Here is a 24,266-nt window from a genome sequence, read left to right as displayed (position 1 = left end):
TTAAAATGTATATAAATATATAGTAAAACTTACAAAATCATCTCTCTTTTGTCAAAAGAAAAGCATAGAAACAGGTGAGATCCTTAAAAAAAAATTATATCCTTTTTTTAATTATTATGATGTAAAATATTCAATAATTTTATCGATGACTAATTTTTATAAAAAAATTTGATTGACCACCTCTACTGAAATCTTTTCTTCCAATCATATTTTTTTTATTCATAATGGTTGAACCCAATATCTTGCTTAAAGAGATCAAACACAAATAATTAGTAAAATTGTATCCTTTTATGAATCTTTCTGTATTAAAAAAGTGACAAACCTTGCTAATAAGTGTTTTAAAGATACTAAATAAAAGTATTAAATGCATTTTTATTAAATATTTAATTATTTCAAAAATGTGTATTTAAATACATTTTTATATAACATATATATTTAATGCTTTTATTAAAATAATTAAATATTTAATACTAAATAAAAGTATTTAAATACATTTTTATAAAACATATATATTTAATACTATTTAAATACATTTTATTAAATATTTAATTATTTCAAAAACATATATTTATAATGTCATGAGAGAGAGTCTTCTTATCCTATCTAGTTAGAAGAGAGCCCCTCCTATTTTGGTCATCAAATGGGTCCTGATATCATATTAAATTATTATAGGGACTAAAATTAACATTTTAAAATATTTTAAAGAAACAAAAATATACTTTACCCATTTTGATTTTTTTGTTTACTTTTGTTTAACATTTATAAAAACATAACTCTAGGAAAATATTTCATTGTTTTTATCTGTTGTTTAAGTTTACAAAATAAATATTAAGAAATATGTTTAATATTTTATATCTATCAAAGTTAATTGTGTTTTCTTGATATATTATTTATCTTTCTTATTTACTACTCTAATATTTGATATAATAATATTTATTGGTTTGTCACATATATTTTTTTAAGAGAAAATTATGTTTAAAATACAACCAGACACTATACACAAATATGTTTTCTAACATATATTTGAATTGTGGTTTAGCATGTGAGGGACTAATTGCTTTTAATTAAGAAAAAAAACATTTTAATTGTCTCTACAATGTTGTTTCTCTCCTTGATATGTGTTAATTAGAAAATAAAATTAATATTATCTTAAACTTTTAAAATAACAGATAAAAAAATATTTTTTTCTCCAAAATAAAGGATAGAATAAAATAAGGAAAATATTAACTACTATCTAAAAAGACTAGTTAATGAAACACAATAAAAGAAAATCATTAAAAAATTATTATCATATGAAAAATAAAAAATCATTTAAAGGCATAATAATTAAAATATTTAACATAGCATATTCAATACTCATTAATTTTCATTAACTCCACCACCTTAATCATCATACCATTTCTTTTCCCCTCTTAAAAGACATGTCAAACCAAGCAAGTAAGCATAAACTTCAACTTCAATTTCCTGCCTGATAATGATGTAACTTTGGGTGATTAAGGTGATCGATCTTCTCAAACGTGATCATCAAGGTGCAATTACCGTTTATTTGACTTCAATGATAACCGTCTAAATTAAAAATCGATATACTACTAAAATTGATCCGTTCAACAGATATAAATAAGAAATGAACAACTAAATATTTATAAATTTCAGCGACTAGAACTTTTTTAAATAAAAAAAATAGTTCGATTAATTATTTTAATCAAAATAATTGAAAATATAAAGTAACCTAGAGAGCAATTGACTTCAAGGAATCATATATTTGTAGAGGTATTCTGAGCACTACAAGATATACAAATATAATGGATTGGTTAGCAATTTTCATACGAACCAAGATTATTTTACTCTAACTTTTAGTTTAGAGCAGGGACTAAAAACGTTTATAGAAAATTTATGAGGATGATCGTCAAAGTTTTTTTTTTAGGAACTAAAAGCATAAATTGACCACAAATAAATAATCAGAGACATATTAAAAAAACATGACTTAAAAAATACATGCACAAACTTTACATTTTGATTGCTTTAAGGAGATGAGTTGTTTCATTAAAACATTTTTAACATAATCTTTCCTGTTATATGTTTCTTAAAATCAAAATACATTTTGTTATTATGCTATAAAACTATGGAATGAAAATAACATGGATAGTAAATGAAACAAAGGCAATGTGAGTGTGTAAAAAAAATGGATCAAGTGTGATAAGCTCTATGATTTAAGGGTTACATGAATCACTAAATGTGTTATTTTTCCAAACATTGCATCATTATATTTTAAAAGAGTCTAACTCAATAACTGTTGATGAAGAAGCATCTGATATATAAAGTGTCTATATATTATTATTCAGTTCCCACTGCAACCTGGAGTAATATGTTTCACCGAAAATGTATTTAATATATAATTAGAAAGTCCACAATTTGTGTCTGCGTAATAAACTAATAATACTAAAATTGTTTAGAAAGTACATAGATAACGAGGTCGAGCCAAGGAGACCTTCTTTCCAATTTGAAATAATTTGTAACCTCGAAAAAAAAGAGAATAAACGTAAAATACTGTCGCATACTTAAGATTAAAATTCTAACAAATGTTTTAAAATTTTTAATAATAGTATAAACAAAAAAGTTACTGTCAAAGCGATTTGTAGAATCATAAGATAATCTTTAATATAATAACCCACTTACGCACACTATTTTTAAGTAGTTCTTCTTCCCATTGTACTATCTTTTCCAAAAGCCTTTGATTGGGTTCCTAGATCAGCTCCTTTTCTTATGATGTCTTTTGATGAAAACTTATAGGCCTGTGGAGATATGGAAATTAATATATATATATATATATATATATATATATATATATATATATATATATATATATATATATATAACGATGTAACTTTAATAAATATTATATCATTCTATATCTTTCAATTGGATAATATTTTCTTAAAACTTATATTAGATTAAAAATTCTTTTCACATGAATTACATATACAAAATTTCATATTAATTTAAAATTATTTACTATCTATTTTATATAAATTAAAATCAATATAACACAAATATTTTAAAATATAGATAATTTGATTATCTGCGTGTTGTCGTTCAATTTTTATAAAATTTAACATAAATGATCTTAGTAATATATACATATAATTTAACAGTTAAATTAATAAAAATCATATTTTATATCAAGTTATAAAAATAATTTAATAGTTGTCAAAGTTAAATTAGTATAATCTGATATCTCATTTCTCTATGTATTAAATAATACGTGCACTTGTAGGATAAAAGCTTTTTATTTTACCGCATCCCATCACAATTTAATATATAAAGAAAATTTATTGGTTTTTATAATAATTATCTTTAAAATCATATTTATTATAATTTCTTATTAATTGATTATAAAAAAAATTATGAGCAATGCAACCAGTGTTTATTGTTTGATTGGTTAAAATTATAACAAAAAAGCATTATAAAAATGTAATTGCTTAATTGGTATGTCTCATATTCTTTATCCCTTGATGTAGTAAGAAAGTGAAATATAATTGCTTAATTTGAATGTTTCATTCTTTATCAGTTAATGTAGTAAGAAAGTGAAAGAAATATTAACTCACCTTTTATTTCTTTTCTCGTGCAACCATGCTACTTTCCTTTCATTAAACTCTTGTCTCACTCGCAACCAAGAGTTTGCAACCAACGTATCATGACTTCTGAATTCTGATTGTTTGATGGAAAAGCAAAAAGTGCAGTCATGGCTATATATATTACTACATTGTTTCTTAGAATCTTGTTTTGTTAATTAGGGCTGTCTAAGACTTGTCCTGTTTCACTTTCTTACTACATCAAGACAAAGAATATGAGACATATAATTAAGCAACTATATTTCACTTTCTTACTACATCAAGGGATAAAGAATATGAGACATACAAGTTAAGCAATTATGTTTTTATAATGTATTTTTGTCATAATTTTAACCTATCAAAGATTCTTGGTAAAATTAGGAGTGTTTACAACTTATCCCGTTTCACTAACTTAGCTCTACCCGAAGTTTTTTTTTTGACAGGTTCTGAATACCCCCGTGTTGTAAAGATGTCGAAATGGATGGTACAATGTTTAATGAAATAAAAAGAAGAGTGGCATCCTCCACAATTTTTCAAAACTTGTGTTTGTCTCTACATTTTTTTTTATTTTTTTAAAGGAATAAAAGACAACATTAGTGGTTATTTCTACTAAAGTTCTCTAACGGCTTATTTAATTTTCCATTTGGAAATGGAGGACAACTTAATTTCAAGAAAGCTATAACTTTATTTGTTGGCCAGCATTAAAAGAAAAATAAAATTAAGGCACACTAAATTTACAATTTAATTAAGGAAAAACTCAAGAATGCCCTTCCAATCAAATAAGCACTTTGATGCCTGCAGGGTCAGTTAGCTGTTGAAATCAGAAGAAGAACACTCTGAAAGTATCAACAACTTTCTCAGGCCTGTAAAAAATACAAAGGGTATATTCTTAAGAGGTTGAAGAAAACATTTTATTATTCACTGGAATCCTATGTTAACTAAAGTTACTTACCAGTCCTCTTGTGGCATATGACCAGCTCCTTCAATCAATTTAAGCTGGATTTGTGCTGGATTTCCTTTCTGAAACTGCTCTGCTACAGACTGGGGCAAGTACTTGTCTGATAATCCCCAAGCAAGTAGTATTGGTTTATCCCATCTGTGATACAAATTACAAAACTTTGTTATCGCTATAGGTTCATGGTAGGATTTTGATTTTACATCTCCTTCCCACAAATTGGAATTGGAGTTGGAATTGCATGCACGCCCGTAACAAATCATGAATATGTTAAAATATCAATGTTGATTTTCTCATGAATGAGTAAGATTACTTATTTTACCTTAAGTAATTTTAGAGGAGTCAAATTGATAGTGTATACTATATACTATAATGTCACCTAAAAATATTCCAATTTCCCTACATGCAACTGCCAAACAGTAAACTTTATTCCTGTGTGAGGTATTGCCATTTAGATGTTGTGTTCCCAAGCCTTCTCTATCAAGAATAACTTGTAATTTCTAAAAAAAGTAAAAATAAAGCATGAATTCTTGAGGGATCAAATTCAATAAATATACCTGTCAGTTGCAAATCCTGCTGCTATTTCACTGAAAGTACCTTTGAAGTTAGCTTTTCTTGCAGCTTCAAGTAGAGCTGAAACCCAACATCAGAATCTTGATTATTACCAACACTAAGTCAGAAAAATTAGTTTTTCTCGTGTTCATTACATAAATTTATTGTAAATAAACCTCAGGTTTTCTAGTGACTGAGCTGAATATATCAGGCATAATAATTTTTCATTGACATCAATTTGAACTTGGAACAAAGTAATTTTTCTTCACTACCTCCATATAGCATTTATAAACAACTTTTTTTTAAAATTGTATTACAAGCAGAAAATTGAAGCCACCAAAGGTATGTCACTAACCAAATCCAGGTCCACTGCTTGCCAAATAAGGTAGCCGGTACACGTCAGCCTTTTCATTTTTCAGAACGTAACTGCAAAATAATGCATCTATAAGAGCAAGCATGTTAGGGTATTGAATATCCCTAACAGCAGAGAAAACAAGAGAAACAGAAAGTAGAAGAATATACGAAAAATACTAGGAGCAAACTGAATTTATTCAAGAAGGAAACCTTCTTCCAAGGGAAAACCCTTTACAATTTCTAATTCTTCTCCCCCCTTCCTCTAATGAGAATACTCTTATTTATAATATCCTAATCCAACTAATTGATAAAGATAGAATAATAAAGATTAGATGATAGAATAATAAAGATAAAGATAGAATAATAAAGATAGATGGCCCTAAAGATTAAACTAATAACTAATTCGATCCTATCTCCCGTGTAGGGGCTTTCTTCCTTCTATAATAGACCCTCCAGATAACTGGTCTATCTTGAGATCTAACAATACTCCCCTCCAAAGAATGAACCTTGTCCTCAAGGTTAAATTCAGGAAATAGAGTCTGAATCACATCCACATTCTCCCAAGTTGCCTCTTCCTCAGATTTGCCATGCCAACGAATCAAAACTTGACGTTCGACTTCATGCTGTTTTTGAACTTCTCTAATCTTCAAAATTTGAACTGGAAAGTATAGTTCAGCCTGATGTTCCAAGTCAGGGGGTAATTCTTCTTGTGCTTGATGATTTCCGAGGGCTCTTTTCAATTGTGAAACATGGAACACTGGGTGTATTCGTGCCTCCGAAGGAAGTTGTAATTGAAAAGCTACTGCCCCAACCTGTCTCATTACCAAATACGGACCGTAAAACCTAGCTGTTAATTTGGGATGCAATCGCGGAGGCATTGATCCTTGGCGATGTGGTCTGATTTTTAGATAAACCCAATCTCCAACGTTGATATCATGAGGGCGCCTGTGATTGTTTGCATGTTTCACCATGAGACTCTGTGCTCTTTCCAAATGATGCTTCAACTGCTTCAAAGCTTCATCTCTATCCATCAAGTCTTGTGCCACGGCCTCCACCAAGGTTTCCCCGGGTATGAACCTGGTTATGGTTGGAGGAGGTCTGCCATAAACAATCTCGAATGGAGTGCTCTGGGCAGCAGTGTGGAAACTAGTGTTATACCAATATTCTGCCCACGGAATGAAATCGACCCATGTCTTTGGTTGCTCAGAGCTAAAGCACCGTAGGTAAGTTTCAACCGTGCGATTCAACACCTCCGTTTGTCCGTCTGTTTCTGGATGGTAAACTGTGCTCATCTTCAATTTAGTTCCTTGCAATTTGAAAAGCTCCTGCCAGAAATTACTTAAGAAGGTCGGGTCTCTATCGCTCACAATGGAAATAGGAATGCCGTGTAGTCTAACCACTTCCTTTGTGAATACTTCTGCAATGGAGCGGGCTGAGTATGGATGTTTAATCAAAATGAAGTGCCCATACTTGCTGAGTCTGTCAATCACCACCAAAAGTGCGTCATATCCCTTCGACTTCGGGAGTCCCACAATGAAATCCATGCTAATCTCCTCCCAAACAGCATTAGGGATCGGTAAGGGTTGCAACAAACCCATTGGTGATGATGCCTGGTATTTGTTGCGTTGACAGGTGTGACAGGCTGCCACAAAATCTGTTACTGACTTTTTCATTCCTAGCCAAAAAATGGATTGAGCTAACCTTCTATGAGTTTTGAAGATGCCTGAATGACCCCCAATTGGGGTGGTATGGAATTCTTGTAAGAGTTTTGGAATCCACACCGAGGTAGAGGACAACACCAACCTCCCTTTATAGTGCAGCTTACCATTTTCTATAGTGTAAGAAGGGTGAGAGTCAGGATCTTGTTGCAGCTCCTCTATAATCTTTTTCAATACGGGGTCGGCCTGAACCTCCACATCAATCTAGTGGGTATCCTGCCAAAAGGGCCGAGACAAAACCCTCAGCTCTTTCTCCTCATGCGATCTTGATAATGCATCGGCAACCTTATTTGTAGCCCCCATCTTGTATACAATGTCGAAATCATATCCTAATAATTTTGCCATCCAATTCTGTTGATTTGGAGTGGTTATCCGTTGTTCTAGCAAGTACTTCAAGCTTTTTTGGTCAGTGAATACAGTGAATCGTCTTCCCAATAGGTAAGGCCTCCAATGCTGGACTGCTAAGACCAAAGCCATTAACTCCTTCTCGTACATAGATTTACTTAAAACTGAAGTAGCTAACCCTTTGCTGAAATATGCAATTGGACGTTTCCCTTGTGTTAACACAGCTCCTATCCCTGTTCCGCAAGCATCACATTCAATGGAAAAAGGTTCCTTAGAGTCTGGTAAAGTCAAAACTGGATAGTGGGTTAATGCGTTCTTAAGTGCATTAAAGGACTCAGTTGCCGCTGCACTCCAATTAAAAGCTCCTTTCTTCAACAAATCAGTGAGTGGTTTAGCAATCTTCCCATAATCTTTCACAAATTTCCTGTAGTAACCAGCTAAGCCCAAAAATCCCCTCAAAGCTTTAATGGATTTCGGTATAGGCCAATGAAGGACTGCATCTACTTTTTTTGGATCCATAGAGACTCCCTCTCTCGAAATCAGATGCCCTAAATAATCGATGGTGGTCCTGCCCAAACTGCATTTCTTGCTGTTTGCAAAGAAATTATGATGAGAGAGAGTGTGTAGGACCTCACTCAAGTGTTGTAGATGGCTCTCCCAATCACTGCTATATACTAAGATGTCATCAAAGAAGACCAACACAAATTTCCGTAGAAAGGGCTGCAACACAGAATTCATAGCTCGTTGGAAAGTGGCAGGGGCGTTGGTGAGGCCAAAAGGCATCACAAGGGACTCATAATGACCTTGATGAGTCCGAAAGGCTGTTTTAGGAACGTCTTCTTCACTCATTCGAATTTGGTGATAGCCTGACTTCAAATCGATTTTGGAAAAGTATGCAGCCTCAAATAGTTCGTCCAGTAATTCTTCGATCACAGGAATGGGAAACTTGTCCGGAATTGTCGCTTTATTCAGTGCTCTATAGTCAATACAGAACCGCCAACTGCCATCTTTCTTTTTTGCTAAAATTACCGGGCTAGAATACGGGCTATTACTGGGCCGGATTATGCCTTCTTGTAACATTTCTGCAACCTGTTTCTCGATCTCATTCTTCTGTAAGTGTGGATATCGATAAGGATGGACATTTATAGGACCCGTCCCATCTTTGAGGACAATCTTGTGATCTACAAGTCTGTTTGGAGGTAAGCCTATGGGTTTGGAAAAAACCGCTTGAAAACGCTCTGTCACATGTTGTAATTGGGTCAACTGAAGATGGTCAAGCTTTTGCTCCTCACCTTGAGTTGCTCCCTCTTGATCTCGGAGCAGGTCTGAATAGAAAAGTATCATGGCAGCAGCCTCAACATCTGAAGCCCTCCCAAAGACCTTCGCTGAAAATCCCTTCTTCTGCATGCTATAGTCTCCCTTGATTTGGGTGGGTGACCCTTGATAGCGAAAAGACATGGTAAGAGTCTTCCAATTGTGTTGTACCTCACCTAATGAAGCCAACCAGGTCATCTCGAGGATGACATCCACACCACCAAGATCAAACAAGAAAAAGTCTCCAGTGTAAACATAACCCTGCATCTTTAGGATCAGATTCTGGCAATATCCCTGAGATTCCTGTTGGTGTCCATTTCCCAGCTGAACCCCAAAACTTCTAGTAGGTTGAATCGGCCAGTTCATCCTTGAGATTAGGTCCCTTGCTACAAAGTTGTGACTAGCGCCACTATCAATCAGAATGGTAACCCCAACACCAGCCATTTCTCCCCATAGTTTCATGGTTTTTGGAGGCGTAATGTTCCTCTGGACCAGTTCAGATAATTCCATCCGTTGGCAGTGGTATTGATCCCCCACTACATCATTGGTCTCCTCTGGTTCCTGTTTGTCATTCTCTTCTATGTTGTCGCCTTCGTCCTCCCCAAGGATAGTGATCCGCAGACTCCCTTCTGGACACTTATGTCCAAAACCAAAGGCTAAACCACATCTAAAACAGCGGCCCTCCTCTTGTCGTTTTAAAAATTCAACGTATGGCAATTGTCTAGCTCCCTTGTTTCTTGAAAAGGTGCCAGCACTGCCGGAATGCGGGTTATTTGAGCCACACGAAGAAACCCCTTTTGGAGCTGTCATGATGTTCCGTGCTCCCGTAGTAGCTGGGCGTGCCTGGGATGCGCTATAATTGCCTGCTGTAGTGGCTGCTGAACTCGCTGGGTTGCTAATCACGACGCTTCCCTTATGTTGAAAACGCGGAGGAAAAAAACCCTTTGAGAAGGAGGTTGACCACGAGCAAGGCGGAGTTCTTCATCCACATCTCGTGCAATTTCCATGGCACGCAGGACCTCTGTTGGCCGAAAAGATCGCACCCTACATCGAATCTCCGACTGGAGACCGCCCAAGAAGTATCCCAGCATCTGTTCTTCTGATGGATCAGGGATTTGAGCCACCAAAATTTCGAATTCCCTCAAATAAACGTCCACGGACTCCTCCTGTTTGAGAGTTTTTAAACGCTCGAAAACATTGCCCTTACTACCTTCACCAAAACGCTGAAGCATGAGTGGTGTTAAAGATTGCCAAGAAAGAGATGGATTGCGTTTTCGAATGAAACGATACCAGTGTACCGCCTCCCCTTCCATGCTAATGAATGTCAATCGAATCTTTTCTTCTTCTTTCACTTGATGTACTTCGAAAAAAATTTCAGCTCTAGCTATCCAAGACAGAGGATCTGTTCCATCGAAGACCGGTAGTTCCACCTTCTTGGTCCAAAAGCGTGGTTCAAAAACCACCTCAGATTCGGTATTGCTCTCCGACTTGGTATCGGAGGGGTCTTTCTGTAGTCATTCCAGCTGCTGCAGTACGTGATTCATGATGCCTTCTACCCTCTGGATGCCGCCTCTGAGATCAGCTATGTCTTCTCCATGGGTCATCAAGGTGCGGTCTAAGGTGTCTAGACGTGAATCCATCTGGAATGGTAGAGGAAAGAGCAGGTCGGACCAATTGTTAGGGTATTGAATATCCCTAACAGCAGAGAAAACAAGAGAAACATAAAGTAGAAGAATATACGGAAAATACTGGGAGCAAACTGAATTTATTCAAGAAGGAAACCTTCTTCCAAGGGAAAACCCTTTACAATTTCTAATTCTTCTCCCCCCTTCCTCTAATGAGAATACTCTTATTTATAATATCCTAATCCAACTAATTGATAAAGATAGAATAATAAAGATAAAGATAGAATAATAAAGATAGATGGCCCTAAAGATTAAACTAATAACTAATTCGATCCTATCTCCCGTGTAGGGGCTTTCTTCCTTCTATAATAGACCCTCCAGATAACTGGTCTATCTTGAGATCTAACAAAGCACCTCTTAATAAAACTATAATTTGAGGAAGTATCTATATTCTTAATTCATTTAATGCTTTAACAAGAAAATTGTTAGCTCCAGTAAGTCATTGAAAACAACAATATTGTGTATGCTGTACGCTCCATGCACTAAAGTAACAATATCACTTCCATGTCTTGAGCAATGCATTAAATGAAGGACCAGGACGTTTGCATAAGTCTAACCCTTATTACTTAACGAGGTGCTAAAACCTAGTATGAACATTCCTTGGTTTATAGTTTAGGAGCAATATATTTATAAAGCAAGTCATAGGAAGGGCTAGATAGAGATGCAAAATTGGTAGTTTGTATTCCTAAGCTAATTGAATTGTTCACTTCAATCTGTGCAACTCTACACAAGGTATTTTCAGCGCTTTGAAAATGACATAATAAGTTGCAGTTTACAATTTCAATTTATAAAATTACCGGCCAATAGTCATGTACAATTTTTGGATACATACGGGCTACCTCCTTCAATAAACCGCTCAGCAATAATAGCATTCTGGCTGGTAAATTCACCATATAGAGGAATTCTAGAAAGAAAAGAAAAGGCATCAAAGTAGTTAATATAGAATAAGAATCAAGATCAAGCAGCCAACATGTTGTATAAGACAAAAGCATCATTAAATTAAGGCATGTTGTGACATGTAGAGCATAATTTATGGCCAGACCACACATCATTCGTCCACAAAAAAATTTATAGCTAAAAAATGTCAGAGAACATTCTTAGTGCATGTTTGGGGTACTGTTCTCACCCTTCCAAAAGTAAGTTGATTATCCTCCAATGAAATTTCAACAGTAATCTAAACCTTTTAATTTTGTGACTCTCGTCATCAAGAGAGTACAACAGCACATGATTCCAGAGGTGTGGCAAAAGGTGATAGATCTATTTAACGATTCAGTTAGGACTTTTATAGTCAATGTCAATGGACCCATGTTATGACCTTCAAGAAAATTCTCATTTACAATCTCTCTGGAAAGTGAACACAGTGCTTGCTCATAGTCTTCAAGTGATTAAAATCAAGAGATAAATCTAGGAAACTATAGTAAAGATTTAGCCAAGAAATTTAGTTATGCAATCATTGGTACTGTAAGATGGAAACCTTAGCTTCTGAAAAAGTCCAGGAATGGGAGACGAATCTGTTAAGGGACTGTTTAGTATTGCTAGCTTTGATATCTTGCTCGAGTTCTTCAGTGCCCAAGTTAATCCATATGAACCTACAAGAAATCCCTTAAGAAGAAGTGTGTCCATATGTTAGACACAGCATTTACTATTTAGTGATGAGTTCACAAAAATGCAACTAGAATATACATTTACTTCTAAGGTGCTACCAGTGTTGCATGTCTTACATTATTTCACTTGTTTCACTGAATTTTTAATGCAAGAAATGCTACTAACTACTGATTGTGTTATTCATTCTTAGGTACCTGAACAACTAGGAAAAAGGGAGATTTGACCCCCAGCACCTCAAGCAGCTTATCCAATGCATCATGGAACTCCTTTTCTATGAGAAATGAAAGAAAAGCATATGAGTATGACTGTATGGGGTTTCTGCAAGAAAAAATCTTCAAGATATAAGATGTTTTGATTATGAAACCTGTGTAATTAAAACCATATCCTGGCTGTGGTTTGTCACTGAAACCAAATCCTATCCAGTCAGGTGCAAAGCAGTGGAACCCTGCATCCGACAACTGTTTAAGAGGAGGGAAATTAAAATAAATAATAACCATTTAATAGTATTAATCATTACATACTGAAAAATATGTAATAAAGGTAAAATGACAATATAAAATCCAGAGCAAAGAATGTTCAAGAACCCATTAGAGAAACATATTTTAGCCTGCTGATGATCTGAATAAATAAGGGAACAATAAGTACTTCTCACATTGCATGAGTAATGAGTTACTTAAGCAGATAGGTAGGCGTTCTAGTAATAGTTACTACTTACTAGTTAGCATTAACAACATATAGATCATTATTGGCTACTCATGAGTTTAAGGGTTTTGAGAATTGGCTTATATATATCAAACAGTCAAAATCATTTATTCACCTCGGAGGATCATGTTTAGATTATGACTCTTTCTCTCATGTCCTTTTTAAATTTTCTGTTTATCTTTACCCATGTTGTGTACAAAATAGAAGTATATTACATAGATGGCATGATAACCTGAGACATGACAACTCGGTAGCTAAAAGATTGTGTAGGGGCCCCATGAAGGAAGATAATTGTTCCTCTTCTGCCATTTGCTGATCCTGCAAAAATAGGACAAGAAAAAACAACCAAAAGCATGTATTTTCCAAACTTGTCCTAAACTTGAAAAATGAAAATTAGAAGCCAATTCCTCAGCAAAGAAATAAATGATACCAGTTTCTCTTACAAACCATCTTAGCTTGCCAGATTTAACATATGACCCATATTCCTTGCCCTTGTCTTCTATCCTCTAGCAACGCAAAAACTATTACTACATTCACACTTAATGAATAGTATCATCTCTATTCAATCAAACATAATAGTTGGAGAAACATCATGTCATGTCATGCATAAACAACATAAAGTCTCCAATATCTAGACTGAGTGCATGTTTAGTTTTCGGGAGGCAAAATTAATTTCGCCAAAAGATCAGGATTCAAGACCCTTGCTTTTGCTTAAATTTTGCTTCTATCCATTAGATTTGGATTGGAATGTGCTCACAACATTTCTAACTTCAATCCAAATATGCACTCAAAGGAACTAGGAGGAAAGGAAATAAAGATTAATACATATAGCATTTGTCCAACGTTGCCATCTTCAGCAGGGTTTTCAGGCAGTTGAATAGCACTGCGGCTAGAAGGGTTGTCAGTGACAAATCCAAAAGGGTTGAACGCTGGAGCATCTTTGTCCTTGGATTCATCTTTCTTTGTTGAGTTAGCTTTCACTGTAACAACTCTTCTTGTGGTTGATGATGTTCTTCTTCTTCTACAACAGTATGTGGTGGATGAAATGGCAAGGTTGAGAGCGGGAGTGAACACAGCAGAAAAAACCATTGTTGGGTTTGTGAATTGTGATCAGTGGCAGAGGTGACTTGGAATTGTTGCAAGGCAAAAGAAGAGCTTCAACGGTTCAAGGTGAACATAACCAACAAATCTAGCTACTTTTTTTTTTTTGGTGGCTTCATAAATTAAGGTAGATGTCCCCCCACTTCAACGTAGTCCTCATATATTTCCACCTAAGATGTGGCATATAGTGTAACTACTAACTAGTATCTTGTCACCGTCATTTTTTAATAATAATTTAATTAAAAAAATATGGCTGTCTCTGCTCCACAATTCTACGGCTATAAAATGGATTAGGATAAGGAAGTCTTAATAACAAACATTTAACCTTTGCTGGGATGCGCGAAGGAAGCAATACTCAGAGAAAATATCAATTTAGTGCCATTCTTTGAATGGAAAATAAAATATGAAACATTTTTTGCTTTCAATATAAAACAGTATATAATTTGTATACTCTTAGTTTGTTGAACACGATGTAAAATATTATAAAATCTCTAATATCGTGTTCAATTTTTACCGATAAAAAATAAGTATATAATTTATATACCCTTATTACAATTTAACCAAGTATTTTGAAATGTAAAATTCTTATTTTGAACAAAATTCCATACTCATTTTGAAACAACTCAATCATTGGTTCCTTAACTATTGGTTAGGGGAAGGGTAAAGTAATTACTTTTGATTCTTAGTTCTTAACTTAATCTGGCATGTAGTTGCAGATTGAAAAAAAATAAAAAATCCTCCATGTAATCCAAAGAATTTTCTTCTTGCACATTGCATTTTTCCAATACACCCAACAGAGAGAAAAACAAAAATTACCCTTACACATGATTGGCAATCCATATATTATATTAAAAATATATTTTATGAAATAATTTAAAATTAATAGTTATGCAGGTCTTAAACTTATGACTTTTGTATTATTAACACGATACTTTAATCAATTGAGCTAATAGATCAATTATGTTAAAAAAAATAATTAATCTCACTCTATATAATACTAAAATTTTTAATATATATTTAATACACATATAAGTTTACATAATAAATTTTGATCTAATGTATTTTTTTACATATATAAATTTTTATTAAACTTATGGGGCTTTCGATTACCAAAAGTGTAACGACTTGATTATGTACGTTAGTCTTGGAGATCAAAGCCCTTCAAACTTGGCAGTGAAACCTTAGACCTCGGTTATTGTTTATATATAGATCAGCTCCATCAAGATTAGCACGTGTTCTTGACATTGGCAGTGAAACAAAACCAGCTTAAATTGCGCTTGGTGAATCCCATTTCATAAATTAGTTGGCATAAGCAAGTGTAATAATCTGACCAGTTTTTTTTTTCCTTTTAATTTTGTTTCATAGAGCAAACATTTTTACCCTTCATTGTAATTAAGGTGTGTCATGACTCTACTTTTACCAGACACCTGTGCAATGCAATTTATGGTTGGAATCACCGTTAATTTTTTATATATATTAGATCAAGTTTAGAAAGTAATTTAATTGTGATAGTCAATATATTTGCCCAAACAGTCTAGTTTCTATAAGATTTGAATGAGGATCAAAATTGGCATATACTTGCCTAAGCACAGAAATATAGAACATGCATTTCAATGTTAAAGTTAGAACTTTGCCACATGTAGGCTTGTAGCTACTTTTCAGGATCTTCTTGTTAAAATGTTTACCAGAAATTATTACATGAACATGAACCATGCCTGAAATGATGGAATCTGGTTTTATCCCTAACTATTAGTTCCCTATTGTAAGCTTCTGACACAAGCTTTGCCATATGGTGACAATCCACACACATTCTAAGGTTCTTCACTATTCTTATGGTAATTCCAGGCCCTGAACTAATAAGAGCATAAGCAATAGCCAACTTCTCGCTGTGCCGGTAAAGTGCAGTCTCCTTATCCTCTTCCCCTAGATCAAGGAAAACCTCTGATGTATCAGGTGAGTACCCTGCTTTTATCAAGTCTTGCATCATGTTTTCTAACTTCGCATATATCTCTTTAGATTGAGGATGTGACTGGTCCCCAGCAACAAATTCATAAACATTGCCATTCAGTTCCATCAAACTGCAACCTGGTGTTTTCTTAATTCCCCTCTCCATCATCAGTTTCCTGACCTGACGCAAGTTTTCCCATCTCTTGCAGGCAGCATATATATTACATAACAAGACATAAACAGCCCCATTTTCAGGCTCTAACTCAAGAATTTGTTTAGCTGCCATTTCTGCTAGTTGCACATTTTTGTGAACTCTACAAGCACCAAGAAGTGATCCCCAAACAATTGAATTTGGTTTTACAGGCATATTCACAATGACTTCATGGGCTTCTTCTAAACGCCCAGCACGACCAAGTAGATCAACCATGCATCCATAATGTGTCACATTAGGCTTAATTCCATGCTGCATGGTCATGCTAATGAAAAAACTTTGTCCTTTCTCTACCATGCCTGCATGTGTGCATGCACACAGGACACCAATATAGGTAATCTCATCTGGTGTAATTGAAGCTTCTATCATATTTGAAAACATGGCTAGAGCTTCTTCACCGTGGCCATTGATGGCAAGGCCAACTATCATTGCTGTCCAGGTAAATTTGTCTTTGTGATGCATTTCCTTGAATACTTTTTTTGCTTTCCCGACATTCCCACATTTAAAGTACATGTCTATTAGAGCATTCCCAACAAAAGTATCATTTTTAATACTATTTTTGTCAATGTAAGTCTTTACCCACTCCCCTAGTTCAAGTGCTCCCAGATGTGCACATGCTGTAAGAATGCTAACCATGGTGAACTCATCAGGTTTCACATTTGACATTTGCATCTCACGGAAAAGTGCCAAAGCCTCTATGAAACGGTTCATTCTAAGGTAGCCGTCAATCATAGCAGTCCAGGAAACATAATCTCTCTCAGGGATTTGATCAAAATACTTCCGAGCTAAATCAATTTGACCAATATTGGCAAACCCAGTAACAATGGAAGTCCAAGAAATCACATCTCGATTCTTCATATTGTCAAAAACACTTTGTGCTTCATCCATTTCTCCACAGGCTGCAAACATATCAATTAAAACATTTTCCAATATGAGATTACGTTCAACAATACCTCCATTTATATACTTATAAATGTGCTTGCCCCCTTCTAAGTCCTTCAATTTGGAGCATGCAGAAAGCATCAAAACTAGAGTAACTGAATTGGGTGACACCCCTCTCTTCTCCATTTCAATAAAAAGCATCTTTGATTTCTTAAATTGCTTAACTCTGTTATAGCCAGATAGCATTATATTCCAGGTAACTACTTCCCATGCATCACCCATATCAAAAACCTTGCGAGCCAAATCCACAAGCCTGCACAAGGAAAACATATGTATGAAAGCCTTTTGCACAAACAAATTGGAATCAAATCCATGCTTCACTGCATGATTAAGTAACACTTTCCCATACTGCAAAGCCATGTTTCTGGTAAATCCCTTCAACAAGAACGGAAATGTAAAACGGTCAGGCTTGATGTTACTAGCCAGCATTAATAGATACATGGAAACTCCATTCTGAGGATGGTTAATCCTAGAATACCCCTTGATCATGGTATTCCAAATGAACAAGGTTGGCTGCGGGATTGCGTCAAACACCTGACGGGCATAGATCATTTTCCCTGATTCATGGGCACAACAGAAGGCTATAACTCTTTTTTGAAATAAAGGGTCTGAAGAGAGACCCATTTTGATGGTGTGGGAGTGAATTTGCTTTAGCTGGTACATGGACTTGCACTTTTCAAGCAAAGAGATTGGAGATTCTCCAAAGCAGTGTGAAATCATTCTCTTAGGGAACCAAGAAAGTGAAAGTGTCAAGGTTGCAAGCGAAAAAGACAAAGGAATTGGCAAACATAACTTCATTATTTTTAACTACATGTAAGATCAATGTATCAACGATACATGTAAGATCAATGTATCAACGATCCACTCATTATTTGTGCTCTTTCATGATTCTACTTCAATCCAACAAGACAATATAACCATACTTCGAATCCAACAAGTAAGAACTGATTCCATCAACGGTTTTTAAGGCAAAAATATTTTTGGACTATATATTATATGATAAATATATGTTTTTTTTAAGGTATGATTTATTTTTGCTGAGTTTTTTTAAGGTATGATAAATATATGCTTATGCATTAGTATACTAATTGCGGAATAAATCAACAACTCTAGCTGCATGTTTAGGATAGATTAATGTTTGAAAAATAATCTTTTTAGTTTTTAAAAAATTATCAAAGAAAAATATTTTTTAAATAAAATAATTTAAATATATAATTATTTGAATAATGAATATATTATTTTCATATATCTCCCAATTTCATGATAAATACTTGTTTAAATAATTCGATAAAAATTATTGTATTTAAAAAAATTAAAAAATGGGTAAAAGAGATAAAAAAAAGATTTCATTCACAAAAATAAAAGATATAAAAAGGATTTATTCATTAAAAACAAAAAGACCCCATCCAAACACTTTCAAAATTAAATTTGAATTAAACATAAATTTAAAATAGCTTAGTGTAATTTTGATCCATTATATTTTAAGTTGTTTTATTTTAATATTAAATTTTAAAAATTCCATTACTTTTAATTTTTTAAAATATCTCATTTTAATCATTTTTTAAATTTTAAAATAATTGATTTAATAGCCAAAAACCTCCATTATCTTTAATTTTGTCTTATTCATTCATCTTCCTCTTCAATATTTTCCCAATTCACAAACCCCAATCTTCTCATTCTTCATCTAATGCCATAGATCCCAACCTCGGAACCTTCCATCTCTTCTCCTACACCATGTCTTCCCTTGGCTCGCCCCCAGACCCATCTCTCTTTAATTTTGTATCCAGTGAATTTATAAATTAGTTGAAACTTGAAACAATCTAAAGTAAGATTCAGAAATTTGGTCGATTCGAATTTCAACCTAATTTTTTTAATATATTGATGAAAATACGTGAAGTAAACATGCAAGGGTAACTGAGGTATATATAGTCTCTTCTATCAAGCACATACATCAAATTAGTAAAGAATATTTAGGCCGAAGTCTATACCCGCGGGATAAAAAATTGCCAATGTATATCCCCTGGAAAAACAATCCTTCCAAGTCCTTCATTCAAAATTTGAAACTACGAATCTTTCAGGTTTTTCATTGAAACAATTAAAGTATGAATGCAATCGTTTTTTTGGTACAAAAGGGTTTTTTGGACAAAAAAAGATGGAATTTGAATAGAATTGATCTTTATACTATAATCTATAATGTAATAAAAAAATCTGACAGTCACGCGAATTAAATGACACGAATTAAAATCTCCTCAATAATCTATCCCTACGTGAAGAAACCTATACCTAAAATCTCATTTTCGCATTTACATTTGAAATATCTATCGTCATTCAGACTGGAACCAATCTTTGGCACAAATAAGGACCTCAAGAGTCAAGGGAGCTTAAAGAACTCCGGTAGCTATCCATTTTTCTAATTTGTGAGTCAAAAACAGAATCTGCAGACAGTGTAAACTGGTAAAGACAAAACATCAGATGTGATTCTAGACAATGTTGGGTACTTCAATCCATTTACTCTCCACCAGTTCAGAATATCAAATTCTTCTACGCTGGTCAGCATAGGCTCTTCCAAATACTCATTCAATTCTGACTTAAATTGTGGGTTACCCGTAAAATCAGATATGTAAAATTATCAGAAAATTCAACCACATCAACAAAAAGTGAGCAGTCAATTGACCCTTCTAGCATGTTTCTTTTATCATAATGTCATCCCCTTCATCGCCATTTGTTTCTGTAAGAAACATTTGCATGCTATATTCAATAAAAAGTTCACGAAGACATCCTCATCTATTTTTATCCATGCCTCAGCATTCTCACCAAATATCTTAGCAAAGGGGAATTTGACAAGCTTCATTTTATGCCTTGGATCCATAGCTACTAGCAATTGTCAAGATGAGACAGCTTCCTCTTCAATATTGGTCAAAGTTGTTGTGCAAAGGCAAAAACAAACTGCTAAGGAAAGGATCCTGGCTGAAGGCCGCATATGTCAACTCCACCTGAACTTTTGACACTTCAGCAAGAAATAAGTTTGAAGTTGGGCATGGTTGCACAGTCAAAATTTTAGCTGCATCATACAAATACTTCAAATATGTGCAGAGTGTCAACCCGCTTACAATCACCCATTGTTAGAGTCATTCTGTAATCAGGATAAATGGTATCAAGGCAAGTGAAGACTTCCTTTAATTCACAGGCAGCTACAAGTATATGATATGTTGTGTTCCATTTATACTGGTCATCAATTGAAAGGTCCACCATACTTGGTACTTGTAGATGTTGTTTCAGCTCTATAAACTTCCTTTTATGGGATTCGGAAGATTTAACATGCATTACAGTTTTGCGAACTTTGCTAATAGTTTCTCTTGTTGCCAATAGTGCATCTGCTGCAAAATGACTAAGAGCACGAGCATAACCATTCTGGTTTAACAACTGACTATTGAGGATGGCAGGGTTCTTAACAAAGAGAAGGCCTCTCAGATTTCCCATCACAGCCTCACTGAAAAAGATTTATCAAGCGCAAGGGTAAACAGCCAACCCTCCAAATGCCAATCAGATAGGCAGGTCACTAAAGTTTGATTTAAAGAGTTGTCAGAATGGGAAATGGTACTGTAACAACATTGAGAATAGGATGATGTAATTTCTGATCACTATCAATGAAGTGTCCTTGAACAAAAACATAGCCCATTGCCTGGTTGGAAGTCCACAAATCCAAAGGCTCACTTGGCCATGAATCCCATTAATAACATTCAACAGATTTCACTTTTTTCTGAGGTGCATAGCAACACAATCCGCTTCAACAGAATTTAGACAAAATGGATTGAACTGGGGTTGAAGCATCCACACAAAATCAATGAAACCCTGTTGTTTCACAATATGAAGTGGATAATCATGTAAGATTATCATTTTAGCGACATCATGGTTGCAATGCTCCTGATAAAATGAGATACCATTACCAGCAAACCCAGGTGTTGCTCTTGGCCCTTTCTTGAGTGGATTGGCAGTATCTAGAGAACCACCAGTTTTAGGATATGATCTTTGTTGGTTTTTCTCCCGAAGCACACGACAGATTCCCAAAGAAATGTGTCTTTTCAGATGGCTTGTGCCAGTTAATTTTGAGTCAGTTATATAAGAAAATGATTTTTTGCACTGTTTACAGTAGGCCCTGGTACATCCAGCTCCAACCGTTTCCACTGTGAAGTAGTCCCACACCATAGACTTCTTTCTCATCCACTTATTGGGTTGTGTTTCAGAATCAGATATCTCATCATTATTATCAGGGTTAGCACAAGCAACAAACTCCATGATAGCACGAGTAACCCTAGAAAACATAAAGAATGGAACATCAGAAGGGCAACAATATGTGGCTGACTCCATACATGAACAACGCAGGCTAAGAGTTATATTCTATTATTTTATACAAAACATAAATAACAATTGAGCAAGAGATAGAATTTAATATGCCACAAAACTTCAGCTGCTAAGGACAAACTCTGATAAACGATATATAAGTAAAAAGGAAATTATACTGCAAAACAAAGAACCCAGATCTCTAGGTTTGTTGGACAGTCTTGAGTTTCAGAGGAAGGTTCAACCGCATCATATAAAATGAAAATCAGCATGTGAAAGATCCACTCATACTGTCAAAGATAACACAGTTCATTACAGGAAAGATATCAAAACTTCCACCTCATTCATAGTAGTATTTCCTCCAGAGGCAAATCATCACATTTTGTTTGTTTCCTGTTTCTAGATTAAAATGAAAAACAAAGTTTTAAGCACAATGTTTCTAACCCTAAGCTATTTAACATACACACAAACTAATAATAACTAAAGGATTAGCGCACAACAATTTTGTACAAATACTTATCAATCTCGGACTCAAAGAGCGGCACATAGTGGGTAACTATGAAAATGCTATAGCAGGATAGCGGGAAATGGGATGGCTGTTATTTTAAATATTATAATAACTGAATTTTTATACTGCACGTACAAATACTTGAAAACAAAAACAAAATTAAAAAAGTTCATGATAAATAGTAAAGTCGCAGTTTACACACACTATCACCATCAATCTAGGAGTAATAAGAACATAGCAATGAAGTCAACAAATGAAAGATGATGATGAAATTAATAGAAAAAGAACACAACAAATTAGATAAAAATTAGCAGAATGTGAACTAGTAAGTGTAAAGGTAGAAAAAATAATGGAACAAAAAACAAAAAAAACAGCCCTGTACAGTGAGAAAGAACAAGGATCAAATTAAAGGTAACTTTTTTTGTGGAATGGTCAAGGACGAAGGATTTCAAATCCTACTATGCTTCTGAAGCACAAAATCCATTAAAACCCAGGAGAGAAATCACAACTTTACCGATAAAAAAACATAAATATGTTGTTTCAAGGGTAAAAATAGGTTTCTGAAGCCTATATCATGGCAGCGCTACTATAGCACATAAATGGCCACTATTTTTGACACCATTGCAACTGCAATGACCAATATTGAAAACCAATTCACAATTTGAATCTCATAGCACACCCGACTACTGTCTACTCCGCTACAGAATGCTATTGACTACTACAAAAAGTGTGCAAACAAAATCCTTTTTTCCATGGATCCTGTCAAAAAGCCAGTTAGCACACTATTACAACAATATTAAAAAAAAAATCCATTCACTATAGTTATAGTTATTAGAATCTTATGATTCATGACTCGAATCATATCATTATATGTGATTTAGCTAACCAGCATTTTGCATCATATAATGAATCTCAAATGTTGAATCTTATGATACATGGATGAATCAGTACTATTTTGTATCACCCAAATCAATGCCTGTTTCTTCTTTTTTTCCTACTTTTTTCAACAATTCTTGTTAAAAAAAAATTGAAAACTTATATAAGCAATAGAATGTATCCTAATTGATTATTCCACTACTTTATTCATCACCCACTCATTTAATGCATGCACTCTACTTGGTTATTCCATTGCCCTGTTCTAATTATTTTTCCAAAATAGAGGCTTGACACGCTCAATTATGACTTGCACTTTTGTTTGGTGAGACTTATGTTTAACCTATTTAGTCTATTTCTAGTTTAAAATTTACGTTGAGTATTATTTGTCATTTATATGATATATTTTAATTTATTTCTGTCTCCAAATCTTAAAATTCAGTCTTTGATTTACAATTCACAACTTAAAAGATATCATGGCGGTTTACAATTTGAATTTCAATTGGATAACTTTTTCGTCCATGCTTTAATTATCTATTTTAGCTTTAGAAGTAACTTCCACTTGCAAGATATACCCACGTAAAACCAGTGTTATCAATTGCAAGTTGCAGAAAATGGCAGAAAGCCAATAATCTGCTATATCATATAGTGGATAGCATTGTAGGCAAATAAAAGTCACACAGCAATTGAAGTATATTATATGTATAAAAAATTAAGTTGTATGCAAATATAAAACCTCTGAAGGGGGTGGATTGGCATTTGCATATAGAACTCTCCCTAAACATAGAGAAGACAATATCAAATTTAAGCAAACAATAAAACAAAACCACGATTTTTCTATTTATTTAGAGAAAACAGCAAATATCACGAAGTAAGCGCAAGGCAGCATTTCACTTTAATACAATTGTCAAGTCACTCATTTAACATCACAATGACAATGCATGGCGAAGACACAGACGATTAAAAACAGAGATATGAGTTGAAATAATAAACAGGGTTGTTTCTTATTGTTTGTCGTTCATTCGTTTAGAGATCAGACATAAACAACAACGCACAACAGTGAGTGAAACCAAAAACAGACAGAGAGAGAACCTTGAGAAAAAGGGTGACTCGTGAGAGGACGTGCCACTGCCACTGCCACTGCAACGGCGGCGAAAGAGAGAATCTGCGTTGTGAAGTGAAGTGAATGGAATGAGAATGGAGTGCTGAGATATATAGAGAGATAAACATATATATATATATATATAGAGAGAGAGAGAGAGAGAGAGAAGTCGGCAGCAAAAGCAAAGATGTTGGAAGCCGCAATGTGTCCGCGCGGCCGAAGGAACAATCAAATTCAAGGGTTCAAACTTGCAACTTCTAAACTGCTTCGCAATTTGTACTTCTTTCTAACCCTTCTTGGTACTTATAGGGTTCGCGGTATATGTATATATATCCAATAAAATAAATACTCCAAGGGTAATCCAATTTTGAAATAAATTTAAACAAACATGCAAAAAACT

At 34.2% G+C, this 24,266-nt stretch overlaps 2 protein-coding genes and 1 long non-coding RNA gene across 3 annotated transcripts; all 3 read right to left on the bottom strand.

Moving 5' to 3' along the window:
* Nucleotides 1-4,226: 4,226 nt before the first annotated feature.
* Nucleotides 4,227-14,105, bottom strand: LOC100793646 (cis-3-alkyl-4-alkyloxetan-2-one decarboxylase). The gene is made up of 11 exons (XM_003531676.5): nt 13,667-14,105; nt 13,272-13,347; nt 13,074-13,159; nt 12,504-12,597; nt 12,334-12,410; nt 12,009-12,136; nt 11,367-11,438; nt 5,474-5,544; nt 5,124-5,199; nt 4,564-4,707; nt 4,227-4,474 (listed from the first exon to the last, which is right to left on the bottom strand). Exons 1-11 carry the CDS (start codon nt 13,928-13,930, stop codon nt 4,432-4,434), a joined length of 1,131 nt encoding a protein of 376 aa, XP_003531724.1. The 5' UTR covers nt 13,931-14,105; the 3' UTR covers nt 4,227-4,431.
* Nucleotides 14,106-15,527: 1,422 nt separating this feature from the next.
* LOC100801078 (putative pentatricopeptide repeat-containing protein At3g15930) lies at nt 15,528-17,959 on the bottom strand. The gene has a single exon (XM_003533020.5). It carries the CDS (start codon nt 17,838-17,840, stop codon nt 15,624-15,626), a length of 2,217 nt encoding a protein of 738 aa, XP_003533068.2. The 5' UTR covers nt 17,841-17,959; the 3' UTR covers nt 15,528-15,623.
* Nucleotides 17,960-19,200: 1,241 nt separating this feature from the next.
* Nucleotides 19,201-24,164, bottom strand: LOC102669630 (uncharacterized). The gene is made up of 2 exons (XR_415581.4): nt 23,857-24,164; nt 19,201-21,354 (listed from the first exon to the last, which is right to left on the bottom strand). It is a non-coding gene; the product is annotated as an uncharacterized lncRNA (long non-coding RNA).
* Between the last annotated feature and the right edge of the window lie 102 nt (nt 24,165-24,266).

This window comes from Glycine max, chromosome 8, assembly GCF_000004515.6.
Source record: "Glycine max cultivar Williams 82 chromosome 8, Glycine_max_v4.0, whole genome shotgun sequence".
In the NCBI taxonomy this organism is placed as follows: domain Eukaryota; kingdom Viridiplantae; phylum Streptophyta; class Magnoliopsida; order Fabales; family Fabaceae; genus Glycine; species Glycine max.
This window is presented reverse-complemented; position numbering and strand designations above follow the sequence as displayed.

Coding starts and splice junctions, on each gene's coding strand:
- LOC100801078 (XM_003533020.5), bottom strand. CDS start 17,840: ATGAAGTTATGTTTGCCAATTCCTTTGTCTTTTTCGCTTGCAACCTTG.
- LOC100793646 (XM_003531676.5), bottom strand. CDS start 13,930: ATGGTTTTTTCTGCTGTGTTCACTCCCGCTCTCAACCTTGCCATTTCA. Junction 13,160..13,271: donor ATGGTTTGTAAGAGAAACTG/GTATCATTTATT, acceptor CTATTTTTGCAG/GATCAGCAAATGGCAGAAGA. Junction 12,598..13,073: donor ACCGAGTTGTCATGTCTCAG/GTTATCATGCCA, acceptor CCTCTTAAACAG/TTGTCGGATGCAGGGTTCCA.